This window comes from Sminthopsis crassicaudata, chromosome 6 (assembly GCF_048593235.1).
Source record: "Sminthopsis crassicaudata isolate SCR6 chromosome 6, ASM4859323v1, whole genome shotgun sequence".
In the NCBI taxonomy this organism is placed as follows: Eukaryota; Metazoa; Chordata; class Mammalia; order Dasyuromorphia; family Dasyuridae; genus Sminthopsis; species Sminthopsis crassicaudata.
The window spans coordinates 104,200,019-104,226,552 of record NC_133622.1 but is presented as its reverse complement, the minus strand read 5'-3'; the positions used below and the strand labels follow the sequence as shown (position 1 = coordinate 104,226,552).

General features: G+C 32.0%; 1 protein-coding gene across 1 annotated transcript in view; it reads right to left on the bottom strand.

Annotated features, from left to right (window-relative positions):
- Positions 1 to 26,534, bottom strand: part of TRAPPC11 (trafficking protein particle complex subunit 11) — a 69,947-nt gene that overhangs the window by 40,323 nt on the left and 3,090 nt on the right. The window contains exons 2-12 of the mRNA XM_074272529.1: positions 20,924 to 21,137; positions 18,509 to 18,678; positions 17,913 to 17,983; positions 15,546 to 15,660; positions 9,539 to 9,638; positions 9,096 to 9,169; positions 5,787 to 5,883; positions 4,542 to 4,675; positions 3,739 to 3,886; positions 1,514 to 1,607; positions 87 to 166 (exon numbers count right to left, since the gene is read on the bottom strand). Of these exons, the coding sequence (XP_074128630.1) occupies positions 87 to 166; positions 1,514 to 1,607; positions 3,739 to 3,886; positions 4,542 to 4,675; positions 5,787 to 5,883; positions 9,096 to 9,169; positions 9,539 to 9,638; positions 15,546 to 15,660; positions 17,913 to 17,983; positions 18,509 to 18,678; positions 20,924 to 21,127 (1,287 nt within the window). The 5' untranslated portion in view covers positions 21,128 to 21,137. The remainder of the gene's footprint in view (positions 1 to 86; positions 167 to 1,513; positions 1,608 to 3,738; positions 3,887 to 4,541; positions 4,676 to 5,786; positions 5,884 to 9,095; positions 9,170 to 9,538; positions 9,639 to 15,545; positions 15,661 to 17,912; positions 17,984 to 18,508; positions 18,679 to 20,923; positions 21,138 to 26,534) is intronic.

The window sequence follows — 26,534 nt, the reverse complement described above, 5'->3', positions numbered from 1 at the left end:
CAGAGAGAATCAAGTAGGGGGATACTGTTAGAAAACCACTTAATGCTGACCTTGAGGAACATGAGTGTTTAGAGAAGAACCCTCACCGAGTGGCTGACATTCCTTTCCTTCAGCTGAAGAGCAAGAATTCCCGCTTTTTCTTTTTCAGGATCAGAAAGATCAAAACCTGAACAAAACAAATTTTAAAACAATATATTTCACTATAACACACTAAACAAATTCTTCACAAGGGTAATATGAACAAAATCCCTAAATCCTCCATAATGGCATAAGCATTCTTTCTTGTAAGATTCTTAAGAAATAGCTGTTACTTTAAGATCTTTGTTCTGAAAAGAAAATTTTGGATTCAATGTGCTTTCATCTTTGAAATTAATACAGCTGAAAGATAATTAAGAACTACTATTAATCTCAGTGTTTACATAATTTACTTCTCTGCAGAGCTTCTTCAAGTAATAATTCCTTGACAAATAAGATATTAATCATTACAAAGATGACAAACATGATCTTCATGATTTCTATAACTTGTAAAGAGAAGTTATTTCTATCATCTGTAGTTGAATCATATTTTAATGAGTTAGTAAATTAGTAAATTAAAATTTCAGTATGAATTGATTTATTATTGTCAAAGTGGATTTCCAAAGCAGAAAACTTAAAAATCTAGTCAAAACATTGCAGAAAATAACAGTGATACACCAAGCCTAATTTTTAGTGAATTACAAAAAAAAAAAAAAAAAAACTTGAGTTATATGATTACAAATGGATTCTCATGATACATAAAATCTTAAAAAGATAGCCTAACAATTGCAATAAAAAGTTAAATCCATAAAAAAAAAAGTTTTCTTTTAAAAAAACCCAGAGACAAAACAAATTTTTCCTTCATAATATATATATATATATGTACACACACACACACCCATTGACAACCAATAGGAAAAGTGTGGCAGGAATTTTACCTTATAAAAATAAGGAAAGATAACACATTGCTTATAGTTTAAAAGACAACAATAAGCTTTATTTCATACATATTTATAAGCCATTGAAAGAAAAAAAAGCCTCATTTGGCCTCTGTGTGTGTGTGTGTGTGTGTGTATGGAGAAAAGGGAGAGTAGAAGGGGAGAAGGAGAAGGGAAGTCTCCTCAAGGCAAACGGACTTCTGAATACAAACCATTTCCTACAGCCATGCTGCATTTACAACTAGTCAGCCACTGACCTTAGCAGCATTTGTTGTATTCTAGAGGGGCCAGAAACTTTCTAATTTGTTGATTTATTACTAGTCTCAGTTTGAGATGAGGAAGACTGTTGGTTTTTTTGGTTTGTTTTTTGGTTTTTTTTGGTGAAATTTGCAAAGAACTGGAGTAAAGAAGAACCAGAAAAATAGGATAGAGGCAGCTGGATATTTACACTAAAATAAAGGCTTATTATAAAGGCATTCTTCAAAAAGAAAGGATAAATATAACAAACCATGCCTGCTCCCCCCCAATCCCAATGCAGCAAAAAAATAAAAAGGACTTACTTAGAATTCCTTGTCTCCATGCTCTCTGTCCATAAAAGTCAAGTGTGCCTGTTTGTGTCTCTAAGGGATCAGGATTGGGATACATCACAGAGTTCTGTAAATTCATTAAATAAAGTCTTAAGAATAGAGTGATGTCGTTTTGTTACAAATTCCTTCTTTTTCCTTCATATATATTCATTATAAGGTTATTTTGAAAAAAATTCTAGAAATATATACCCTAAATTTACATTCAAAAAATCTAGGTATATTTTAAAAATAAGTTCTGGACCAGATTTATAAATTTATTATATATTTTCTATTTTGTTCTTCTGTTGGACTTTTCATAAACCCCTTTGGGAGTTTTCTGGGCCAAATACTAGAGTGGTTTGTCATTTTCTTTTCCAGAACATTTTACAAATGAGGAAATTTAACCCTGTTATAAAGTTATTTTCTGAGACTGGATTTGAACATATGTCTTCCTGACTCTAGACCTTGCACTCTATCCACTGTGCCCTAGCTGTCCATATTTTCTATAGGATCAGAATAATAGCTTCGTGAAAATTAGATGAAAGATTTATGATTTCATTAGATGAGTACTTGCTGAAAAAGTGCAACAGTTCATGAGTTTCTGAGGCTAAAAAAATTTATCACCAAGCAGCTTACTTTCTATTCATGAGCCTTTCCTGAACGTAGCTAGTTTGGTCCCCAGACAAATAACCCACAATTAATCATCTGTTATGTCTTTCTGGTTTTCCATAAGATGCCATAACAATCCTGGAATGTGGTAAGATAGCCCTCAAGAATCAAATGTAGGACACAAAGAGAAAAAATAGAACTTTATTGGAGCATCATGGAAAGTAAACTCGATAAAGCTTCCATTTGTAATGTAACAATATCACCATGTAATTTCATTTACTTCCATTATTTTACTATTTATCTGGTAATTTAAATAAAGATATATTAAAAATTTTGCTTTTTATATTTCCTGTAAAAAATGCTTGTTCTTTAGGAAAATAGGAATAGTCCTACAGAAGAAATCAAAAGGAAATTTACCTTATACAAGACAAAAGTACTTAATAAATGCTTGTTGTCAAAGCTTGTTTCTAATTCTTCATTGTACAATAAATCCTAATTTCAATAATCTGTAAACCATGTCTAAACTTGATTTCAAGTTTTAATATATCACAATGAAAAATTTAAAATGCTTGACTGACTAAAACACCACATATGAAGAATGCAAAGAATTTTTTTACTGTTAATGACAAAGTCAGATAACTTTTTTGATTTTTAAGTAGTAATCTTTTGAATTCTGAAACATAAAGGTATTCAAAATGTTTTCTTCCAGACAGTTTTTAAATGAAACTACAGACTTTTTGATGTATACATGACAACATTTTATGGATGACATAATGAAAATACTTGCAAACATATCAGACACTCACTACCTTCTTATTTTTAATTTGCTTATAAAAGGGAGTTCAATTTCCAAATGGCCTCTTTAAATTTGAATGCAAAACATACTGTCAAACTCAAGAAGTTGTAGAACTGTAAAAGCATCTTGTTTTCTCATAGAGAAAATTCTAAGGGAGACAAGAGCCAAAAGGATATCATAAGTATTTCCAATAATATCCTTCTTTCAATCTCTTTCTGATATCCTACACACCATTCTTGCTCATTGTGTTCAGAGGAAAAAGATAAATTTAAGCTGTGCAATGAAGTTGGAACTGAAATAATGATTTTTTTCTCCTTTGCTGGGGGAGGTAAATTGTTACTTTTGCCTAAGAAAAGTTTTGTCTACAAGAATGCTCAACTGGAATTTAAACATGCTTTCCATTAAAAAGTGACATCAAACTTCTAACTCATTGGTTTAGTAAAACAGGTGGAGCTGCTATGATGAAGAGGAATATTGAATTTAGAGTCAGAAGAAGAAGGTTCAAAACCTGCCTAACTTTCTAACAGTGGACAAGTGATTAAATCGCTCTGATCCTCAGTTTCCACATCTGTAAAATGAAGATACTAACCATAATGTACCTTATATAATCACTTTTGTAAAATATATGCTAAATAAATATTAGCTATCATACTAAAGCAGAAAACAAGAATCATAATTCTTGAAAAGATACATGCTGCAAACTGTCAATTTTACAGGCTAGAGGAAAAATATCACCACCATTATCCACTAGTCACAGCTACATGGTTAATTGAATGAAAAATTTATTCTTTTAAAATTTAAATCAATGAATTACCTCATGGCTACAAAGTGCTTTTGAAAGCTGTTTCCGTTCCTGAGAATAATATGCTGCTTGCTGATAATAAAAACCAGGATTCTGAGTTTGAATAGCTGTCAAACCTAATTTGATAGCTTCATCAAACAAATCTCCAAAGGCTTGGAACCTTCAAAGAAATAGAATTGAAACAAAATTATTTATGGAAATATGTTTAAAAGATATTTATCTATATCGGATTACTGCTGTTTGGGAAGGGGGAAAGAAAGAAAGGAAGGAAGAAAAAATTGGAACACTAAGTTTTACAAAAATGAATGTTGAAAACTATCTTTACATACATTTGGAAAATTAAATACTATTGAAAAAAAATTTTTAAAGAAACATTAAATAGAACTTTAAATAAATTAAAGAGTAAAAAATATGTTCACCAATTATCCACTTAAACAGCATAGAGCTTTCTATACATTTTTGGCAGATTGTAATGAAATCATACTCTTTAATTTAATGTCTGTAATATCTTACAAAAAACTCTATTAAACATAAATACATTTTAGACAGCTGCATTTGAATCCTCATACTAAAAGTAGATTTCAATGTAATACAGAGAGGCCTCTATGCTTTTGACAAGTGTTTTATTTGCCCAGAAGACAAAGAAAAGGTATCAGAACAGCTAACATGATATACTATCAACTGCTAGAGTAACTATAATTACATGTTGACCAATTAAAAACTTTTGTATTAATACCAAACAAAACCTAGTGTAATCTGGGATTAAATGCAATTCAATGTAAGATGTCCTATTAATTTTAACACTAAAAACATACTGTTTAGACATCCAAGCTGCATGCTCAAAAGCCAACTCCGCACTTCCAATTTTTTTCTTACACAAATCTATGTGCTTTCGGAACTGAGCAATTGCATCCAATGGAGTGTTGTGCTGGAAACATAACCTGCAGATCTATAAAACACAAAAATCACCTATGGATCAAGAAGTGGGGCACCGTAAGGCACACATCCATTATAATCCTACTGTAAGAAAAGCTAAATGAAAAATCAAAATACAGCCTTAAGAACCTTTAAAAGAGGATTATGCTTCATCTGTTTATCTATCCAGTTACATGAAAGTACTAGAGTTAGTTGTTATCTATGGATTAAAAAATAAAATAACAATACAGGACAAAATCAAAAATAATTTTCAAAAGAGATCCAAGCTTTTCAAAATAGATAAAAATAGAAGTACTAAATATATATATGATAACTCAAAAATCTGCAAAATATACTAGAAAAGTCAAAAGCCTAAAAATTAAATCTCTAGAACTTCCAGGAAGTTAACAATTCTAAATAAAAATTTTAAATATAGTTATCTCTTCCATATCATGACTTGCCTATCATGATTTCAAAATACTGCCAATTGGCATAAGAAATTAAATAGGAGTTGGGGGGAGGGGAGTTTTGTGGAAGCTCCAGATGACATAGAAAAAGTTTAGAAACTCAGAAATGCAAAAAAAAAAAAAAATTATGCCTAGTATCTCATAATACCAAATATTTTATCATTTCATTCCATAATACTTCAGACTTTTCTAGAAGGAGGGCTAAAAAAATCTATGTGGCTAGGGATAACTGTAAAACAATAACAATTCTGAATAAAAGTGTCAAGTTCAGAATTGAAAAAAAAAAAAAAAAATTTAATCCCCCCCAATAATAATAAAAACAATATATCTCAAAAATTTTTAAATTTTACTACTCTAGAAAGTAAACAGTTTAAAAACTTTCCTCTTACTTCTGCCTCTCCAACATCAACTCTCTGAGGAATTGGGCAAAGGTAAAAAAAGGGCATGTGAAAAGACGAAACCAAGAATTCATAATTAAGTTTCCTTGAATAAGAGTGTCTACTTGAGGTGAGATGATAATAAAATGCCAGGATCTCAGAAGCAGAAAGTGAATCTGACCTGAGAATTTTAAAAAAATACAATTGCAGAATAGTTACTATCCTCATAGTTTTTTTTTTTTTTTTTTTAAATGAAAAGGAAGGGAAAAAATCCCCTTGGTGGTTAAAATAGAATTGTTACCTTGTAGTTTATAAATCCTGCCATTGTTTTAATTTCCAGCATATTTGTTTCATGGGCTCTCAATTCATGTACAAGATTGTAGGCAGTCCTGTAGTTCCTAAAAACAACATTTGGGAGTTAATTGTAAAAGATACATCACATAGAACACAAACAACTATTAGGAATAAATTTCTAAGGAAAAATACAAACAATAGATAATTTTTCCTGAAGGTTTCTCTAGAACAAAAATTCATTTACTGTATAATGTTCATCTCTAATTTCCTCAAACAAGTACCTCTTTTTAAATTATTTTCATAATAGAGGAAAGAGAAAAATTACCTTGCATCCTTTAAAGAACACAACAATACATATATCCAGTTTTCCTCTAGCCTTCTTTAAAAATAACTTCATGGAAAATAAATTGGTTTTGTCTGTAATTATGATTTTAATTAAATAAGGAATTCCCAGGATGTGAAAACTCCCTCTATGGATATAGATAAAAAATGCATATTCTCCAACTCCAAGAGTTGCCTTTACAACAGACTTGACCACGGTCTCACAGCTATCCTGCAATACAATCACAAGAAGGACCTGAATCAAGGTCTTCTAGCCTATAAAGCTCTGACTCTACCTCTCCATAATTTAAGAAAATAAAAAGATAGTGATTAAGACAGAAAAATAAGTTTTATGGACAATGTGAATAGGACCTTTTGCAGCTAGATACACAAGAAAGAGGAAGAGAGTAGAAAAACTCTCCTGATATCTCATCCTCTCAATTCACTAAATTCTAATGTGAAAGAGTGTCAAAACACTATTATTGTTGCCTTTAATGCTAGGATAAAGTTATTTGGGGGCAGGAGGAAAGGGATAATTTTTCTATACAAATGAAATGAGGAAATCTTGCCTCCGAATACAGTTTGATTATCTCTAAGAAAGGCAGAAAAATGGGAACCCTAGCCAACCCCAAAATATCAATCTCATTTGCTTAATTTAGGTTTAACAGAAATATCATAAGATTAGAAAAACAGTTCCCTTTTTGGAAAGCTATTCTTTGCACAGACCTACAAAATTCATCAATTGAGAATGATAGCATTTTCATCTGAAATTCAACTCAAGAAATGGATTCTTTTATGCAAAGATCCAAGACAATTCTGAAAGACCTATGATGAAAAATGGTATCCATCTCTAGAGAAAGAACAGACAAAATCTGAATACAGATTGAAGCATATTGGATTTAAAAAAACCCTTTTTTCCTTTTTCTTTTGTCTATATTTTCTTTCACAATATGGCTAATGTAGAAATATGCTTTACATGACTATACATATATAACCTTTATCAAACTATTTGCCTTCTTAATGAAGGAGAGAAGAGAGTATGAGAGAATCTAGAACTCAAAATTATTTATTAAAAAAGGAAGCTTAAAAATTGTTTTTACATATAATTTAAAAAATAAAATATTAAAATAAAAAAGAAGCGTTTTGTGTGTGTGTATATGTGGTTTTTGGTTTTTTTTTGTTTTTTTTCTAGAGGAGAGGTAGGAAAGGAAATAGAATATCTTACAATTTGAAAATTTTAAACAAAACATAATGGTACATGTATATACAAAAATTATACCTAGGTTGAAATCAAGATATATTAGGGTTCAAGAGCTTTGCCCCTAAGGAGATGAATAACAAGGACAGACATAAAGTGTATGTACAAAAGAACAAAGGGAAGAGGCAAACAAAAAGGGAAAAAACAATGAATATAAGTAGAAGCACCAATAAAAGTTTATGCTGTTGAGGCCTAGCATATTGGCTATCTACCTCTTACAGTTCAAACTTAACTGTAACATAAATATAATTTTTTTAAATCTCAGAAGAGTCTTTTTCATAGAAATAAATTAATTTTTTCTTATTCATTTCCCTATCCAAAATAATTTATTCCTAGGATCCTTGAAGAAAGAAACAAAGATTTAAGGAAGGATTTTGATTTTTTTCTTTTTACAAAATCCCTTTTGTGACAAAGATTTTAGAAGAAAACAGTCACACCAAATTTATGAACTAATTATTTTGTAACAGTCTTTTATGTTAAATTCAAAGAATATGGTCTGACTTTCACCATATTTTGAATTTGGGAGGCAGTACAACAAAAGCCTGCCTCTGAGCAAGGAAGTCCTAATTTCCAGTTTGATACTTGGCTGAAAAAGCCACTTAAATTGTCTATGCCAAGGGAATTTCCTAAAACTATAAATTGTAGAAAAGGTACTGGTTTGCATTAATAAAGGATTATTTCCCATCAGGAGTATGCCATACTGACAAAATCACAGATCTATACTAAAAAAAAAAGGTTGAAATAAACAGTTCTGTTTTGTCAATAATCAAATAAGGAGGCTCCCATTTTGCTCCTTTATTTTTCTATTCTTCAGTACTTACCTCTGGCCTCTCTCCTCCCTTTCATTTTTGTAAAAAACTTCTTTTATTCTGCATTATTGATTCCCTGCAAGATGCCATTGTCAGCTATGTTAAATTCTCTATTTTCAAAGGCATGGCAAGTGCAGGTGAAAAGATGGGAACTGTATCAAATTAAATTCTTTGCAGTTGAGTACTTTATTACTTACTTTCAGCAAGGTTTATATCCTGTTCAAAAACTCTTCTAATAGCTACAGAAATACACAGGAAGCTAAATGTGAGTTGCCAGGAATTACTGCTGTTGAAACCGTTATCACAGAACAATTTCCCCTCTCCACTTTTAATATTAAACCATTTAAAGAGACTAAAAGCTGAATGATACACTATGAAGTTGCTTTGCAAAGAGTATATAATGTAAAAGTATAAGAATGTTCCCCTACTACCATTTTTGTCCATGAAATAGGAAATCTCATGGAAATTCTAAACAATCATCTAAGAAAATGTAGAGTCATCTAAAACAAAGTTCACCTGGTGATGTAGTTTTAAAATAATACCAGTCAATTAACTGCATACTTATTTAGTTCAAAAATCAGTTTTATTCACAGTTCAAATGAAAATATTATTAAGAAACATGAAGGGGGAAAAAAATGTCTGTAATTATACAATATAAAAATTCCTTTGAACTTGAAAAAAAATTTCAATGTTTATAAATATAAATTAAAATGCAAATAAATCATTCAGATTAAATAAACTACTATAAATTTATTCCAAGTTAGAAATAAGATATTAAAAAGATCAAAAAAAGAATATAATTCTTTAGGACAAACTCAGAAAATGTTAAGCAGAAATAGATTATACATTTTAAAAATACAATCTGGTAGACACACAGAATATTTCAAATTGCTAAGAAAAAGGAAAACAGTAACAGTAACAGACTTACTTCAGAGCATTCTGTGTATCTTGTTTAAGTTCACTGAAGAAAGCAATTTTGAATTGATGTCTGACAAATAAAAGCTGGGAAATATACAAATGAATTATTTCCACTACATACAATCCTACAATAAGTAGAAAATTACTATATTAAATATCTATAAAGGGAACTTAAAATGCAACACAGAAATATAAGGAAGGGCTAATTGAGTAAACCAAAACAAAGCTGAGAAAAATTTACAGTCTACCTCTACATACTAAATTTAAGGCTCATAGAACCACAGATTTTTAATTAATCTTTTGGCTGCATTTGAAAATAAACTATTTTAAACTATTAAAAAGTCAAGATTTTTAAAGTACATTTTAAGATAATCTCTTCATAAAAATAAAGTTGAAAATTTTACTCTAAAATGACTAAAATATTTTTCTATTAGAAAAAAAAGGAATACGTACCTGGTGCGTTGTTTTGTTCAAAAATTCTTTATGAGATTTTACCCTTCGGATCTCAGTATAGTAGTAAGTTTGTGCATGTTCATAAAAAGCATTTTCTAATCTGCAAAAGAAATGTTTTAATACTGAAATCATGTCAAACTAATTATATATATATATATATATATATATATATATATATTTTTTTTTTTTTTTTTTTTTTTTTTGGTTGAGGCAATTGGGGTTAAATGACTTGCCTAGGGTCACACAGATAGGAAATGTTAAATCTGGTCTGAGACCAGATTTGAACTCAGGTCCTCCTGACTTCAGGGCTGATGTTCTATCACTTAGGTGTCCCACTAATAATACTTTCAAAAGCATTTTATGTATGAAGCCTGACTTTAATATCAGGGTATATCATTTTTCCACAATTTAATAATATAATTTTTAAACAACAAAGTAAAAATGTAGTTCACAATTTAGGCTATTATTATACCATTATAACATGAAAGGTAAGTATCTGGAAAAGCTGAAGGATATAGACAGCTAGTACTTTTTAATTACTTCAGTAAATTTAATAATGTAGTAAGAACTGGTAAACTGAACAACCTAAAAATGGACCCCAAATATATATATAAATGGGGTAAAACAATTATCTCTGCAATTACCACTGCAATACTTCATCTAGATGAACACTGAATGAGAAAGAACTAAATGAAATTTGTAAATATCCACAAAGTAAAAATTTATCTCTAGAATGAGGAAAAAATATTTTGAATCTCTTTTCAAAGAGTTTTGATGGGGGATGTTTTAATCCCCCACCAAAATAAAGAAAATACAAAAGGATATGTAGAAATTATTTAAAAATCATTCTGAAGATTGTTTTTATTTTAAACTATATATACTGATGAAATATTAATGTTCAAACAGATGATCAAAGATTAAAAAAACTTTCCAATTACATTTTTTCAAACAATATATTTATATAATCTGTTTTTATAAAAAGTAAATAGGGCACAATAATGTTTGAATAGAGCACTTTATCTCATGGGGTTCCTAGAAGCCTCACTCTGCATAAATTATTTAGAACAAATTTTTAAAATCCTAAATCCAATCTGGACAGTTTCAGGGTACAGAACCCATGAGCAAGTCTAAAACATCTCATGAAGTTCCTAAAAAGCTTAGTTTAAATACTCAAAGTATTCTTTATCTCTAGAGGTAAAATACTTATTCCTGTACTTTTGTTTTTAGGCAAATTAAACTATTATTTTTCTATATGTTTATATATAAAGAGATAAGTAGATACAAATATAGATAGTCATATCTATAGATATGGTAAAAGCCTTACTTTTTTCTGAATGTGAGGGTTCAAAAATATAAATTGTGACTCAAATCCTGATAGCTTGAGGAAGTCTATGGATATCATAGCTTACAGTTTCTAGTTCCAGAACCTGTATATTCCCAAACCATAGTTGCATTATTTTTAGAGGACTTTATACTGAGCATCAGAGGCTCTAGTTTAAGTACAAATGTAAGAAACTATGAATAGCCAAGGAAAGCATCTTGGACTAAGCAAAAAGAAAATTATTACAGTAACTAAAACATTAGCCAAAGGAAGAAAAGTAAGGAAAGCAGAAATAATAGCAGCATAGGAATCTTGCTACTTTCATTATTTTCCCTGCTCATTTTCTACAGGTTCTTAACTTGGAATCCGTGAATTTCTTTTTTAAAATATATACTTTTTGAAAATTACATTTCAACATAATAAGCTATCTTTATAATCCCGCATATTTTATTTTGTACATTAAAAAAAAATTCTGAGAAAGAGTCATGGACTTAGACTATGAAAGGAGTCTAAGACATATAAAAAAGTTAAGAAAGAGAATGGCACCGTCAGTAAGCATAATATGCAATAGAAATAAACTGCAACCTTTCCCAGTAAGATCAGGAGTGAAACAAGGTTGCCCACTATCACCATTACTATTCAATATAGTACTAGAAACGCTAGCCTCGGCAATAAGAGCCGAGAAAGAGATTCAAGGAATTAGAGTAGGAAATGAGGAAATCAAACTATCACTTTTTGCAGATGACATGATGGTATACTTAGAGAACCCCAAAGACTCTGCTAAAAAGCTACTAGAAATAATTCAAAATTTCAGCAAAGTGGCAGGATACAAAATAAATCCACATAAATCCTCGGCATTTTTATATATCACTAACAAAATGCGACAGCAAGAGATACAAAGAGAAATTCCATTCCAAACAAATGTTGAGAGTATAAAATATTTGGGAATCCATCTACCAAAGAAAAGTCAGGAATTATATGAGAAAAATTATAAAACACTTGCCACAAAAATAAAATCAGATTTAAATAATTGGAAAGACATTCAGTGCTCTTGGATAGGCCGAGCGAATATAATAAAGATGACAATACTCCCCAAACTAATCTATTTATTTAGTGCTATACCAATCAGACTCCCAAGAAACTATTTTAATGACCTAGAAAAAATAACAACAAAATTCATATGGAAGAATAAAAGGTCAAGAATTGCAAGGGAACTAATGAAAAAAAACTCAGAGGAAGGTGGTCTAAGTGTACCTGATCTAAAGCTATATTATATAGCAGCAGTCACCAAAACCATTTGGTATTGGCTACGAAATAGACCGGTAGATCAGTGGAACAGATTAGATACAAAGGACAAAAAAGGGTACATCTATAGCAATCTAATCTTTGACAAACCCAAAGATCCCAACATTAGGGATAAAAATTCATTATTCGGAAAAAACTGTTGGGAAAACTGGAAATTAGTATGGCAGAAATTAGATATGGATCCACACTTAACACCATATACCAAGATAAGATCAAAATGGGTCCATGATTTAGGCATAAAGAGGGAGATAATAAATAGATTAGAGGAACAGAGGATAATCTACCTCTCAGACTTGTGGAGGAGGAAGGAATTTATGACCAGAGGAGAACTAGAGATCATTATTGATCATAAAATAGAAGATTTTGATTACATCAAACTAAAAAGTTTCTGTACAAATAATACTAATGCAAACAAGATTAGAAGGGAAGTAACAAATTGGGAAAATATTTTTAAAAACAAAGGTTCTGACAAAGGTCTCATTTCCAAAATATATAGAGAACTGACCCAAATTTATAAGAAACCGAACCATTCTCCAATTGATAAATGGTCAAAGGATATGAACAGACAATTCTCAGAGGAAGAAATTGAAACTATATCCACTCACATGAAAGAGTGTTCCAAATCACTACTGATCAGAGAAATGCAAATTAAGACCACTCTGAGATACCACTACACACCTGTCAGATTGGCTAAGATGACAGGAACAAATAATGACAAATGTTGGAGGGGATGTGGGAAAACTGGGACACTAATACATTGCTGGTGGAGCTGTGAAAGAATCCAGCCATTCTGGAGAGCAATCTGGAATTATGCCCAAAAAGTTATCAAACTGTGCATACCCTTTGACCCAGCAGCGCTACTACTGGGATTATATCCCAAAGAAATACTAAAGAGCGGAAAGAGACATATATGTGCCAAAATGTTTGTGGCAGCTCTTTTTGTTGTAGCTAGAAACTGGAGGATGAATGGATGTCCATCAGTTGGAGAATGGTTGGGTAAATTGTGGTATATGAAGGTTATGGAATATTATTGCTCGGTAAGAAATGACCAGCAGGAGGAATACAGAGAGGCCTGGAGAGACTTAAATCAACTGATGCTGAGTGAAATGAGCAGAACCAGAAGATCACTGTACACTTCAACAACAATGCTGTATGAGGATGTATTCTGATGGAAGTGGAAATCTTCAACATAAAGAAGATCCAACTCACTTCCAGTTGATCAATGATGGACAGAGGTAGCTGCACCCAGAGAAGAAACACTGGGAGGGGAATGAAAATTGTTAGCACTAATATCTGTCTGCCCAGGTTGCATGTACCTTCGGATTCTAATGTTTATTGTGCAAAAAGAAAGTGATATTCGCACACATGTATTGTACCTAGACTATATTGTAACACATGTAAAATGTATGGTATTGCCTGTCGTCGGGGGGAGGGAATAGAGGGAGGGGGGGTAAACTGGAAAAATGAATACAAGGGATAATATTATAAAATATATATATATATATATAATAAAAAAAAAAAAATTAAAAAAAAAAAAAAAAAAGAAAGAGAATGGCGGGGAGGGGAAAGAAATAAAATATTCTAATTTCTCTTCCTATCCTGAATACCTTCTTCACTTCAATCCCTCACAAAAAGACATATAACATTTTCCTTGTTCTTCAGAGAACTACAGCGACCATCAAAAATCAAACTACATGATTTGAACATTTAAAGTGAAATTAGAAAGGGATATTAAACTCCCTATTCCAAAGGTTTCAAACTTATAGCAGGCCCAGATTGAGAAACATTTAATAAAAGAAAAATACAACATTATGTCCATTATGACATTATAGTTTTGTAAGTCAATATGTAACCTGCAGGCTTCTGTTTCTATTTGAGTTTAATACCACTTCTCTATGCTATAATCAAAATTAAACTCCAAAAGACATAAAAATACAGACATGAGAAAATGTGATATGAGACTATCACTCCACATGTAGTCTCCTAAGCATATTTGTGACTTTGCAAATGAAACTTGTCCAAGAGCAAGCAAGAACTAAAAACACACAAAAAGGACAAAACAATTCTCTGTAGTTAACTAATTATTTTTACAATATTTAAGTTCAAATATCAGTTATTTTACTTATAACTTAGTTCAAATTAGTTTTTTAAGCATACAGATTTTCCTTGGTTTTTATTATTTAAAAATCTTGTAGTAGCATCATAGAAAAAGTGGCTCATCTTCAGACTTTCTCTCCTGATTTTTTTTTTGGTTTGCTGAGGCAATTGGAATTAAGTGACTTGCTCAGGGTCACACAGCCTGAAGTATATAGACAGCTTAACAGGAAGTGTTAAGTGTCTGAGACCACATTTGAACTCGGAACTTCAGGGCTGGTGCTCTATCCTAGCACTACCTAGCTGCTCCTCTCTCCTGATTTTAAAACAAAGAAATTGTGACTGAGGAAAGAGAATCAACTCTATAAAGCTCTTTCCAGTTTTACCTTTCTAGGATTTTTCCTAAACTTATAACCAAATCTACCAATTTTAAGGTAGGTCTTCCAGATTGCAGTTATTTTAGATATTGTTTAAATTCAAAAACCATTTAAGCACATGCTTGGGTTCTATGATGTTGAGAAATTTTTTCCAGCGCACAGTGATCACTTCAGCATTTAAATAAAATACATCTTCATTATTCATTGAGTCACTTAACTGACTCTGTCTTTTATTGTTTTTTACCTATTTTACCTTCATTAATTTTCTCTTCCTAATAACCTGAAGCTATTTGAGGGAAGAGATTAATGTAATTTCCCTTGGATCTCTCACAATATCTAACACACTAGCAACAGGTATTGAAGAAAAAAAAATTAAATCAAAAGAGTACAAAGTTTAGTGGGGTTCAGAGACAAAGGGAGGGGGAAGAGACAGACAGACAGACACAGAGAAGGGAGAAAGACAGAGAGCAACAAAATACTAAGTTGTTCAAAATTTAGATCTGAAAAGTTAATTTAGCAGAGCAAAGATTAGCCCATTAAGGAGGATAGTTAGTGGGAAAGGCATAGGTAAGAGAGGGCTGACCTAAGGTTCTAGGTACCTGGGCACCTGCTAGATCAAACATTTCTGATCCTTCGGACCCTAGTCAAGCTACTTGCTCTTTCTGAGGTGCAGCTTCCAAAGTCTATAAAAGGAGACCATAACTGTACTACTCACCTCACAGAATTGGACTAGAAAAAATATCTTCTAAGATGATATAAAAATATGAGATAATACTGTAGGAGAAATTATCATTTGACTCAATCTACATTTTAATAATGGAATAAGCTATCAAAAATATAAAATTATTAACTACTTTGCATATCATTTTTCTACATGAACACACAACTCTTTTTTAATTTTATCACCTACCTTATAATATAACCCACAAGATGATCAGTATGTGGCAGGACAAACAGAGATTTTCCTGAAAGTTCACAGGCATTACACAAAGCAGCTGCCCTTTCTGAAGCAATCACGTCTTCTCCTATTACATGCCCACCACAAAGAAAACAAGAGAGGAAAAAAAAGAGAATAAGACCACAAAATAATTCTCTCCCTAAAAGCCATAATTATAATCAAGATAACTAACCTAGTCAATAGTAACTATTCTGGAGATACGATAAGATATTAAAGGACAAAGAATTAAACACAGAGTTCAGGAATCCTGACAAAGGCATCATATAGTAATGATGGGCTTTGTTTATCCAAACATTTCTAAGAATTCTCTCTGTTTGCCTAACACAACTTCTGCATTATTGATAATTTCATTAAAGAAAACTTCTGTTCTCAATTTGATTCTAAACCGACAGAAATTTTTGGAAAATAGGAATAAGAACCTTGAGAGCATGTGATCGTGCAGTCATAGAGTTTGTGATTAGAAACTTCACTTTTCACTGAAGAAAAAGAGTTCATGGAAGAAAGAACTTGCCCGGAGTTACCCAGTTAGGGGAAGTATGAGGTAGAATTCGAACTCAAGTCTTCCTGACTTGAAGATCTATACTCCATTAATGGTATACCTAGCTAAAGAACACTGTAGATGTAGCACTACATTTCAGCAAAATAAGCAAATCTTTTATGCCAACAAGATGGAAAGATAAGTTTTAGACAACAGTAGTCAAGACAAATTTATAACTAACTGAAAGACAATGTCATCTGAGAGGTCTGAATTGTGTACATCAGAGATTTGTTTCTGGTCCTCTGTTATGTAGCATTTTAATTACTGATCTGAACTAAAACATGTTTCAACTTCATAAGTATAAAATGAAAGAGTAGTATTTATTTATTTATTTTTAAGTTTAATTGTATTTTATTTTTCCAATTACATGTAAAGATAGTTTCTAACATTCATATTTATAAGATTCTGAGTCCTAAATTTTTTTCATTCTCCTTTATTTCCCTCTCCAATTCCCAAGACAGCAAGCAATATGATATAGGTTATCCATGTAAAATTGTTTTAAACATATTCCCAAATTAGTCATGTTGTAAAAGAAGAAAAAGAACAAAAGGGAAAAACCACAAGGAAAAAAAAAGCAAACAAAAAAAAAGGTGAAAATACTATGCTTCAACCCTCATTCAGTCTTCATAGTTCTCTCTGGATTCAGATGGCATTTTCCATACCAAGTCACTTGGATCCGCTAAGAAGAACTTAAGTCCACCAAAGTTGATCACATAATCTTGCTATTAGTGTATACAATGTTCTCCTGGTTCTGCTCACTTCACCCAGAATCAGTTTATCCAAGTCTTTCCAGACTTTTCTAAAATAAGCTTATTTATATTTCATAAAGAACAATAATATTCCATTACATTTATTTACCATAACTTATTCACCCATTCCTCAATGGATGAGCATCCACTCAATTTCCAATTTCTTGCCACTACAAAAACTACATTAATACAAACATTTTTGCACTAACACTTCTCTGTTTTATGATCTCTTTGGGACACAGACCCAGTAAATAACACTGCTAGGTCAACTGTATGCAGTTTTATAGCCTTTTGGGCATAGTTCCAAATTGTTTTCCAGAATAGCCAGATCAGTTTCACAACTCCACCAATGCATCAATGCTCTAGTTTTCCTATATCCCTCCAACATTTATCATTATCTTTTCTTGTTATCTTAGCCAATTTGAGAGGCATGAGTTAGTTTTTCAGAATTGTTTTCATTTGTATTTCTCTAATCAATACAGATCTACAGCATTTTTTCATTTTTCTAGATGGCTTTGATTTTTTAATCTGAAAATTGTCTGTTCATATCAAATGTGTGCCAATGAATAAACAAATTTAAAAAGAAAAAAGAAAGAGAGAGAAAGAGAGCAGAGCAACAGGTTGAAGTTGCAAAGATATAGACTTAACCTTGATTTAAGGAAGAAGTTCCTAACCATTAGGGTTATTGAAAAGTGTAATGAGTTGCTTCTGGAGATTGTGACTTGGCTTCCTCTTCTTGGAGGTTTTCAGTAATCATTTTAAAAAGATCTTGGAAAGAAGAATCCTGTTTGGATTAGAATCAATGGTCTCTGTGGTTCCTTCCAACTCTTAGGAGTCTACAATGTACCATTTTTAAAACATAAAAGAAACAATTGTTCCACAAGTTCATGTTACAAATCTCATTTAGACACCAACCAAAAAAATTATAATAAAAATTTCTGGGAGAGTAAAAAAGGATTATGAAAGTCAAATGAAAAGAATTATATATATATATATATGTATATATATATAGTTTGATTAATCTTTTCATACCTGGAGGTAAAGGGGTTTTCTTTTGAATGAGTACCACAGCAACTTTTGTATTTCTGCCTTGTAAACTTTGCCTGCATTATGAAAAAGAATATTTTAAGGGGAAATATTTTAGTTTAATGTATAAATGCTTTATTTTTTAGTTAAAATGTCATAAGCTTTAACATTCAACTGATTAAAAAAAATCAGGGGAGATCCTCTCATTCACCCAAAACAAAGATATGAGTCCTGATAATTTTCATTCTTACCAGCAACATCAATAGTTTGCAATTAAAGATAACTCATAAAGATATAAAAAATTTAAATTCTTTACACCAAAAAAATCCACTTTGATGTCTCAAAGTTCATTGTTCAAACCAACTAAAATTTTAAGTGTTAATAAAAGAAATGTAGACTAATGTTATCTCTAGATTTTTTTCACATCTTCTACTGTGGGAAAATATTTATCACCTCCAGTGGTGAAACACCTCTTTCTTTGGAATTTAACCCTCCCAACAGGGATTACTGTTTGGCATTAAGGGTTCTAAATAACTAGTACTTTCTTTACAGTTATAGGATATTTACAAGCTCCTAAAATATGCAAACTAAAAATACCATACCTTACTATTTCCACTCTAGTAGCACATTCAGACTGCTTTTCTTTCCATTGAGGTTCATCCCAGTCCAATTCATAGAACACAACCACAAGTGCAGGAACCAGATTCAGATGTTTGTTCATCCAACCAGTCTTTAAGATCCCTTTTGGAATGTACCACTCGTAGGATGTCCTCTGCAAATATTAATACAAGTTAAGAGATAAATTTACAAAGTTGTTACTTGATTTGAGAGAAAAGAAATAAAGAATCATGGGTAAAAACTATCTCAAGGAACTTCCATGCCTTAGAAATCTGTATCTTGATATTTATTGCCTCCATTGGAAGAGAATTTAAAAGCAGATTTTAGTAAAAGCAGATATATTGAGTTTCCCAAAAGTATTGGTGTAAATTAAACTATTCAAGATAAAAACTGTACTAAGATTTTTGAAATACCCTGTATTTCCTTTGTAATAAGAAATGAACTGATGGTCTTTACAACATCTAAGGGTCAAGCAAAATGGAAAACAGTGCTTTAATATGAAGGCAGAATAGCGGCCAGTTTAATGCCAAGACTGATTTCAACCTAACGAAAAGAAAATTTACTAGATTTCAATCAGAATTCCAAAGATCTTCTTCAGGAATTCAGTTGAAAACTTTAAGCAACGACTAAATTGCAGGAGTATAGCAATATACAATCCCCACCCAACTCTTAATAATACAATTCTGTGTTGGAGAGGATGTGGGAAAACTGGGACACTGATACATTGTTGGTGGAACTGTGAATAGATCCAACCATTCTAGAGAACAATTTGGAACTTAAAAAGTTATCAAACTGTGCATACCCTTTGATCCAGCAGCGTTTCTACTTGGATTATATCCCAAAGAGATCTTAAAGGAAGGAAAGGAACCCACATGTGCAAAAATGTTTGTGGCAGCCCTTTTTGTACTGGCAAGCAACCAGAAACTGAGTGGATGCCCATCAATTGGAGAATTGGCTGAATAAATTATGGTATATGAAAATTATGGAATATTATTGCTCTATAAGAAATGAACAGCAGGATGATTTCAGAGAAGCCTGGAGAGACTTACATAAATCAATGCTAAGTGAAATAAGCCAAACCAGGTATACATGGCAACAAGAAGACTATAAGATGATCAATTCTGATGGACGTGGCTCTCTTCAACAATGACATGATTCAAACCAGTTCCACTTGTTCGGAGATGAAGAGAGCCATTTACACCCAGAGAGAGGACCATGAGAACTGAGTGTGGACCACAACATAGCACTGTCACTTTCTCTGTTGTTATTTGCTCACATTTTGTTTTCTTTCTCAGTTTTTTTTCCCTTCCTTCTTGATCTGATTTTTCTTGTGCAGCAAGATAACTGTATTATCATGTATTGGACTATCTGCCATCTAAGGGAGGGGATGGGGAAGAGGGGATAATTTGGAATAGAAGTCTTTGCAAGGGTCAATGTTGAAAAATTATCCATGCATATGTTTTGTAAATAAAAAGCTTTAATTAAAAAAAAAATTACAATTCTTGTAGAAGAAAACAGTTTTCATAAGCTATCTCCAAGTCCATGAAAAAAATAATACTTGGGGCCAGACCCTCTGAGAACATAAAGCAAAGTGTCCATTGGAAGTTTGGATGTTGACAGCTGCCACCCAACATTAATAATAGAAAGGAAAATTAGTAAAGTGGCTAATAGCTGTCACATTGTAAAATTTCAGAGAAATCCTGATGTTTCCTGGACTATTTGTAGAATCACAGATTCTTTTAAGAATTGATCTTAGAAATCATCTATTCCAAACTTTTCATTTTATATTTAAAAGACGCCAAGACTCTGAAAGACAAAATAACTTTGTTCAAGTCACACCATAAGTGATGCAATTGGAATTGAGAATCCAGGTTTTCTGAGTCTAGATTTCTTTCCACTGTACCAAGAAGTCACTGAGCTTCTGTACTCATTGTATTAAGAATGAAGTCTTGTATTCAGGGCTGATCTTTCAAAGCTATAATTTTTAAAATGGCAACAAACAACAAAATTTTATATTAATACAATGAGCTGGAGCCAGAAGAATATAAAACTTTACGAACTGTAATGATGCACTGTGGAGATGATGGGAATTGTAATGGTCATTGGTACTTCCTTGTCTTTAGGTTTATGTCAACTGTTTCATTTTAGTTAGTAAAATCAAGGATAAAACACCAATTCATGAAACAATCAAGATGCCCTTAATAAAGTCATACCACTGCTTTCTAGTGTGTTACACTATTAATACATTTTAACTTTCAAGGATACATGAGTGAATACTCCAATGTGAATAAAGTTTTGAATAAGTTTAGACAGCGACAGGTACAGGTAATACCACACATGCATGCATGCACACACACTGATAGGGATACACACACACACACACACAGTAACACTGTTACCTTGGTTCTGCATTTTGGATATTCATGGTCACCTGGGAGCACTTTGAAAGAAATTGGTACTCGATCAGCTCTTCGATTGGCACAAAAAGCATCCCAAACAGCACGATGAACAGCATTATAAACTACATCAAGGCCAGTGAGGGTAACAAAGGCCATAGGTCGGCAACATAATTCCACAGGAAAGTCCCATCGAGTGGGACTCATCTTCAATGTTCTGTAAAAAGCATAAAATTTATTTTTACTATATTGTTCAAAATCTTATTTCTACTTAAATCAATTTCTTCCCATTAAGAAATTACTAAAGAAAATCCCCCACTTTTTAATTTTCATTATAGTCACAAGGAGGAAAAAGTAGAGAAAAAATAAGATCTTCATTTCTGATGATAAAAAAATGGAAATAGTGTTGGGTTAGGAGTTAGGGGTAGAAAGACATATATTCCAGTACACAGTAGGTGCAACTATGAATTGTTTCAACAATTCTGAAAGTCAATTTTCATATCTTTTGACCCAGAGATCCCAATACTAGGTTAATGTTTAAAGAAAGTCAAAGATAGGAAGAAAAGCCTGACATACACAAAAATATTCATAATTTTCAGTAATTTTCAGTTGTGTCTGAGTCTCTGTGGCCCTCTTTAAAGTTTTCTTAGCCTTGGTTTTTCTGAAGTGGTCTGTTATTTCCTTTTTCAGCTCACTTTACAAATGAGTAAACTAAGGTAAACAAGGTTAAGAGACTTGTCTAAGGTCTCAAAGCTAGTCTGAATGATTGGTATTATGAAGATGAGTCTTTTAGATTCCACAAGTCACAGCAGCACTTTTTATAATAAAAAACTAAAAACGAGATTGATATTAATTGACTATGGCATGGATAAACAAAATGTGGCTAATAAAAAAATGGAAAAAGAAATTATATCATAAGAAATTATAAATATGAAAACATAAACTGATGCACAGTGAAGTAGAACCAGAACAACTTAATCACTAAAACAATGAAAACAGAGCAAAAAAAAAAAAAAAAAAAAAGGAACTGAATACAATGTAATTATGGTAACAAATCTTAGTACCAGATTAGAAATAAGAAAGCATACTTCCTTTTTTTTTTTCTTTGCAGAGGAAGGGAATTATGAGTATGGAATACCAAAACCCAGCTAACATATTAATTAGTTTTGCTCAACTGTTGTCCCCCCCCCCTTTTAAATCTTGTAACAACAAGAGATAGCTCATTAAATCAAAAAAGTTATATAGATATAGATATATAGGGAAAATGAGTTAAAAATAAAAGATATCTACAAAATTAAGATTCCTAACTCAGTCAAGCATTAACAGTATCATGTTTAAATATAAATCAATAATAAATGATAAATGATAGATTTAAAGAACTACTTCAACTAGAAAATAATGAGAAATAAAAAAACAAGCAAGGAAATAACAATAATAACAACAGTGAAAATACTATGTTGTGATCCACATTAAGTGCCCATAATCCTCTTTCTGGATGCAGATAGCTCTTTCTCCATCAAAAGTCAACTAGAATTGGCCTGAATCACCTCATTGTTGAAAAGAGCCAAATCCATCACAACTGATCATCTTATTGCTGTATATACAATATTCTCTGGATTCTAGTCACTTCACTTAGCTTTAGTTCATGTAAGTTTCACCAGGAGGAAGAGGAAATTATTTAAAAGCCTTCGGTTTTGGGTATAGACTTTAAAAGAAAAAAAAAAAAAATACAGATGCACCATGTTTTAAAAAAAAAAATTACAAAAATTGGTATTCAAAGCACCAATATTAGAAAGTGAATATTCATAGTATAAAAAGATTTACTCCAAAGTTCCTTTTAATATAGTGATTTATATGAACAGAAAATGCTAAACAATAACAGAACTTCTAGTACTTTTTAAAACAAGATTTTTGAGTTACAACTTTAGAGGATATAAACAAATAAAATGAAGTTCATCGGGGCTGCCTAGAATCAGAAAGACCTAAGTTCAAATCCAGCCTTACACACATACTTGCAATATGATCCTGAGCAAATCACCTACCTAACCCAGTTTGCCTCAGTTTCCTCTTCTATAAAATGAGCTGAAGAAGGAAATAGTGAACTACTTTACTTTACTATTTTTGCCAAGAAAACCCTAAATGAGGTGACATAGAGTTGGATATTGATGTAGTGTAGCCCTTGGAAATGATGTATTAATTGCATTAACAGTGGGGACCTCAACATTTTTCAAGAATCCTCAAGCCATCTATCCTTGGCAATAATGTAATCATCTTAAGAATGTAACTATTGTGAGTGATATGACGCAATCTTGGAGAACATATGGGAAAGAAAGGGAATTGAGTCTGAATCTTTATTCCACTAAGCTACCCTTCAAGGACATCTAGTTTGTCATCCAAATGTCTGGCCTGCTGCCTTGTACCTGGACCCAAACAATAAGCACTAAGTTTCACGAAAGAAGGTCATTCTTAGCCTAATCATTACCATACTCCTCACCAATCACCAAAGGACCCTGTAGAAGGACTTTCCTTTCTCCTAGGCAGAAGCAAAGGTCTATTACCTAGATCAAATAGTAACCCTATAAGGAAGATATCCTCATTACTATACATAGCATAATTTTGGTCCTAGATTCCCATTATATACTTGCTGACATAGATTTAATGCACATAGAAGTTCACTCTGGACTAGGATACTCCCTGACTCTAATTTCCACCCTACCTTCCCATCCAACACAGTGCTCTTTCTGCAAGAAACATAGTGGAAGAAACACTGGATTTAGAGAACCTGCTTTGAAACTAGAGTTTTGCTCCTACCTATCGACCTCCAGAAAATTACTCTACCATGTATAATTCCTGGAGCATGACATGATATACTTTTATGTACAGTAAAGCTTTGGGGGCAGCTAGATGGTACAGTGGATAAAGTTCAAGTCTGGGGTGTGGAAGACTCCTCTTCCTGAGCTCAAAACCAGCTTCATGAAATTACTTAGCTGTGTGTCTTTGGGTATCCTGTTTGATTCAATTTCCTGAGCTGATAATGAGCTGGAAAAAAGAAATGCCAAACTACTCTAGTATCTTTGCCAAGAAAACCTCAAATACAGTCATGACCACTCTAACACAAATGAAAACAAATGAATAACAAACAGTAAAGCCTGCATAATCAACTGCTCTTAAAGGATATGATACGAAAAGAAATTCCTCAATTGTTCACATTTCAAAATTTTCTGACTCAAAAAATCCTTCCATGACCACTAATAATAGAGGAGAAAAGGGGGTTCTACTTTCTGTTGCTTTCATGAAATGACCAAAACATGTATGCTTTATACATGCACAGATTAATGTATATTTCACCTGTACTAGATAAAACTATGGATGCTTTATAGATATATAAATTGATGAACATATTCCCTTGTACTAGCTAGATAATACTTCAGAAAAAAATATATTTTAATAATAATAAGTTTTATAAGTTTTTTTTATTCTGAACACAAAATAAAGTGGGCATTTCTATAGACACAGATTATGCATGAAACTGTGAATCTGTATGTATACTTGCTTTTCTTTTAAATATTTAGCTTGTTTGTGATTCTAACTTTTCTGTTGTCTTCTTATGCATTTTAAAGTGCTTTATGATCATCTTTTCTGCTTAAAAATTTTATTTGTAATTTTGAAGCTTTTCGGTCTACTGAATTTAGAACTAACCATCATAGTCAGTCATCTCTGCCGCAAGGCGGCAGTGGAAAACAGTAGAGAAACTATGGGAAAGGAAAAGAATATTTTAGAACAGTATAGAGTGATTAGGACAAGTAAAGATTGGAGAATGACCCCAAAAGTTTATATACCCTGAGACAGAAAGTAGCGTTTAAGTAGATGGAATGAAGAGAAGCAGCCAGATATGATTCAGGTGCTCTGAGGAGAGACACTGACAGTAAATATTTCACTCTCATGATGACTTGTCTTTCCCCAAAGTGTATTTTAATTTGTCTTTCCATGGCATAACACTTTTTTTTTTAATTGAAGCTTTTTATTTAAAACAAATGTGAGGATAGTTTTTCAACATTGACCCTTTCAATTCCCCTTCCCTTTCAATTCTACTTCCTCCAGTAGATGGCAAGTAAGCCAATATGTTAAACATGATGGAACACTTTTAATGATTCACTAATGAATTCACCTTAGAATTTTCTCTCCCCCCCCCATTCAAACATACACACATATACTTTCTCTCTCTCTTTGTTCTTCTCTTTGTTAATCCTCAATTCTAGATATTCATCACTACTAATTTTTTTAAGACTTCAGGATCTTGAGAAAGAAGGTAAGAATCAACTTCACCAGAAAGCTATCTCTTCAATTAACTTTTTTATCCTTTCCTCACCTATCTAAGATGGATGCACCACAAAGTTCTGCCCTCCATCCTTCTTTCTTTTTTTGTCTATGTGATCTTCCTTGGCAATTGCTTTTACAATCACTAAGACCTATAATTGACCTCCAGTTTCATATCCTCAAATGACTGAAAGACCTCTCTACTTGGATAAACAATATATAGCTGAAGGCCAACATGTTCAAAAGTAAGCTTATCTTTCTCATAAAAACAACTCCATGATTTAATACCAATATCTCAATGCGAAGCAATACTAAAAAAAAATCAGCTGGACTAAATCATGTTACAGAGAAATCTGTGTTGGAGATGATAACAATTTTGGAAGCACTTGTGCCATTCATTTTAAGCTCTCTCCAAAAAAAGAAAATAACACAAGATTAAGAAAAAATCAGAGAGAATTCTTATCCAAAAAAGTGATCACGAAGACATTAGAAACAATTAACTTCCACATGTTTTTTTTTAAATAGTAGAATGATTTATATGCATATCAAAAAAGAATTATAATTGTATGGATGGTATGTGAGAAAAGAATAAGGCATAGTGGATTAAGAACTAGACTTAGATGAAGAAAAAAGACCTGGATTCAAGAAATGATTCTGATACATACTGGTTTATGACTCCTGACTGATCAGTGACCTCAGACTATTCTCTTAACTGGAAAAGTGCATAAGTAGAGGGAATTTCCTTACTGAGGATTCCCTAAACAAATGAAACTACAAGTTTTTCTTCTACTTTTCTCCCTCCAAAAAAATTAAGAGTGGCAAATTATTATCGATTACAGGTCAAGTCTTCAGTCACACAAATGCCTAAAAAGTGCAATTTATTGTTTGCTGTTTTCTAAAGGCATTTGATTCAATGTATGACTTTAAAAAAAAAACCTTTAATAATAAGATGATTCTCAAACATGTCAAAATTACTCAATAAATAAGAGTCACAGATCAAGATGTCCTGATTATCAACAAGAGAGGTATAAACAAGGAGAGATATAATGTACAATGGAAAAAATGGTAAATTTGGAACTAGATTCAAATTCAACTCTATTTACATAGCTACCTACATTTACTCAGCTAAACTAATTATTCTGCTTCTTAAGTTTCCTAATCTATACAGTATAAAAGGGGAGGGGGGGGGAATCAGATGATTTCTAAAGTCCTTCCAGCAATAAATCTATAATCTTTATCATCCAATAATAATGAATTCACCTTAGAATTCTCCCCCCCAATATTCAAACACACACAC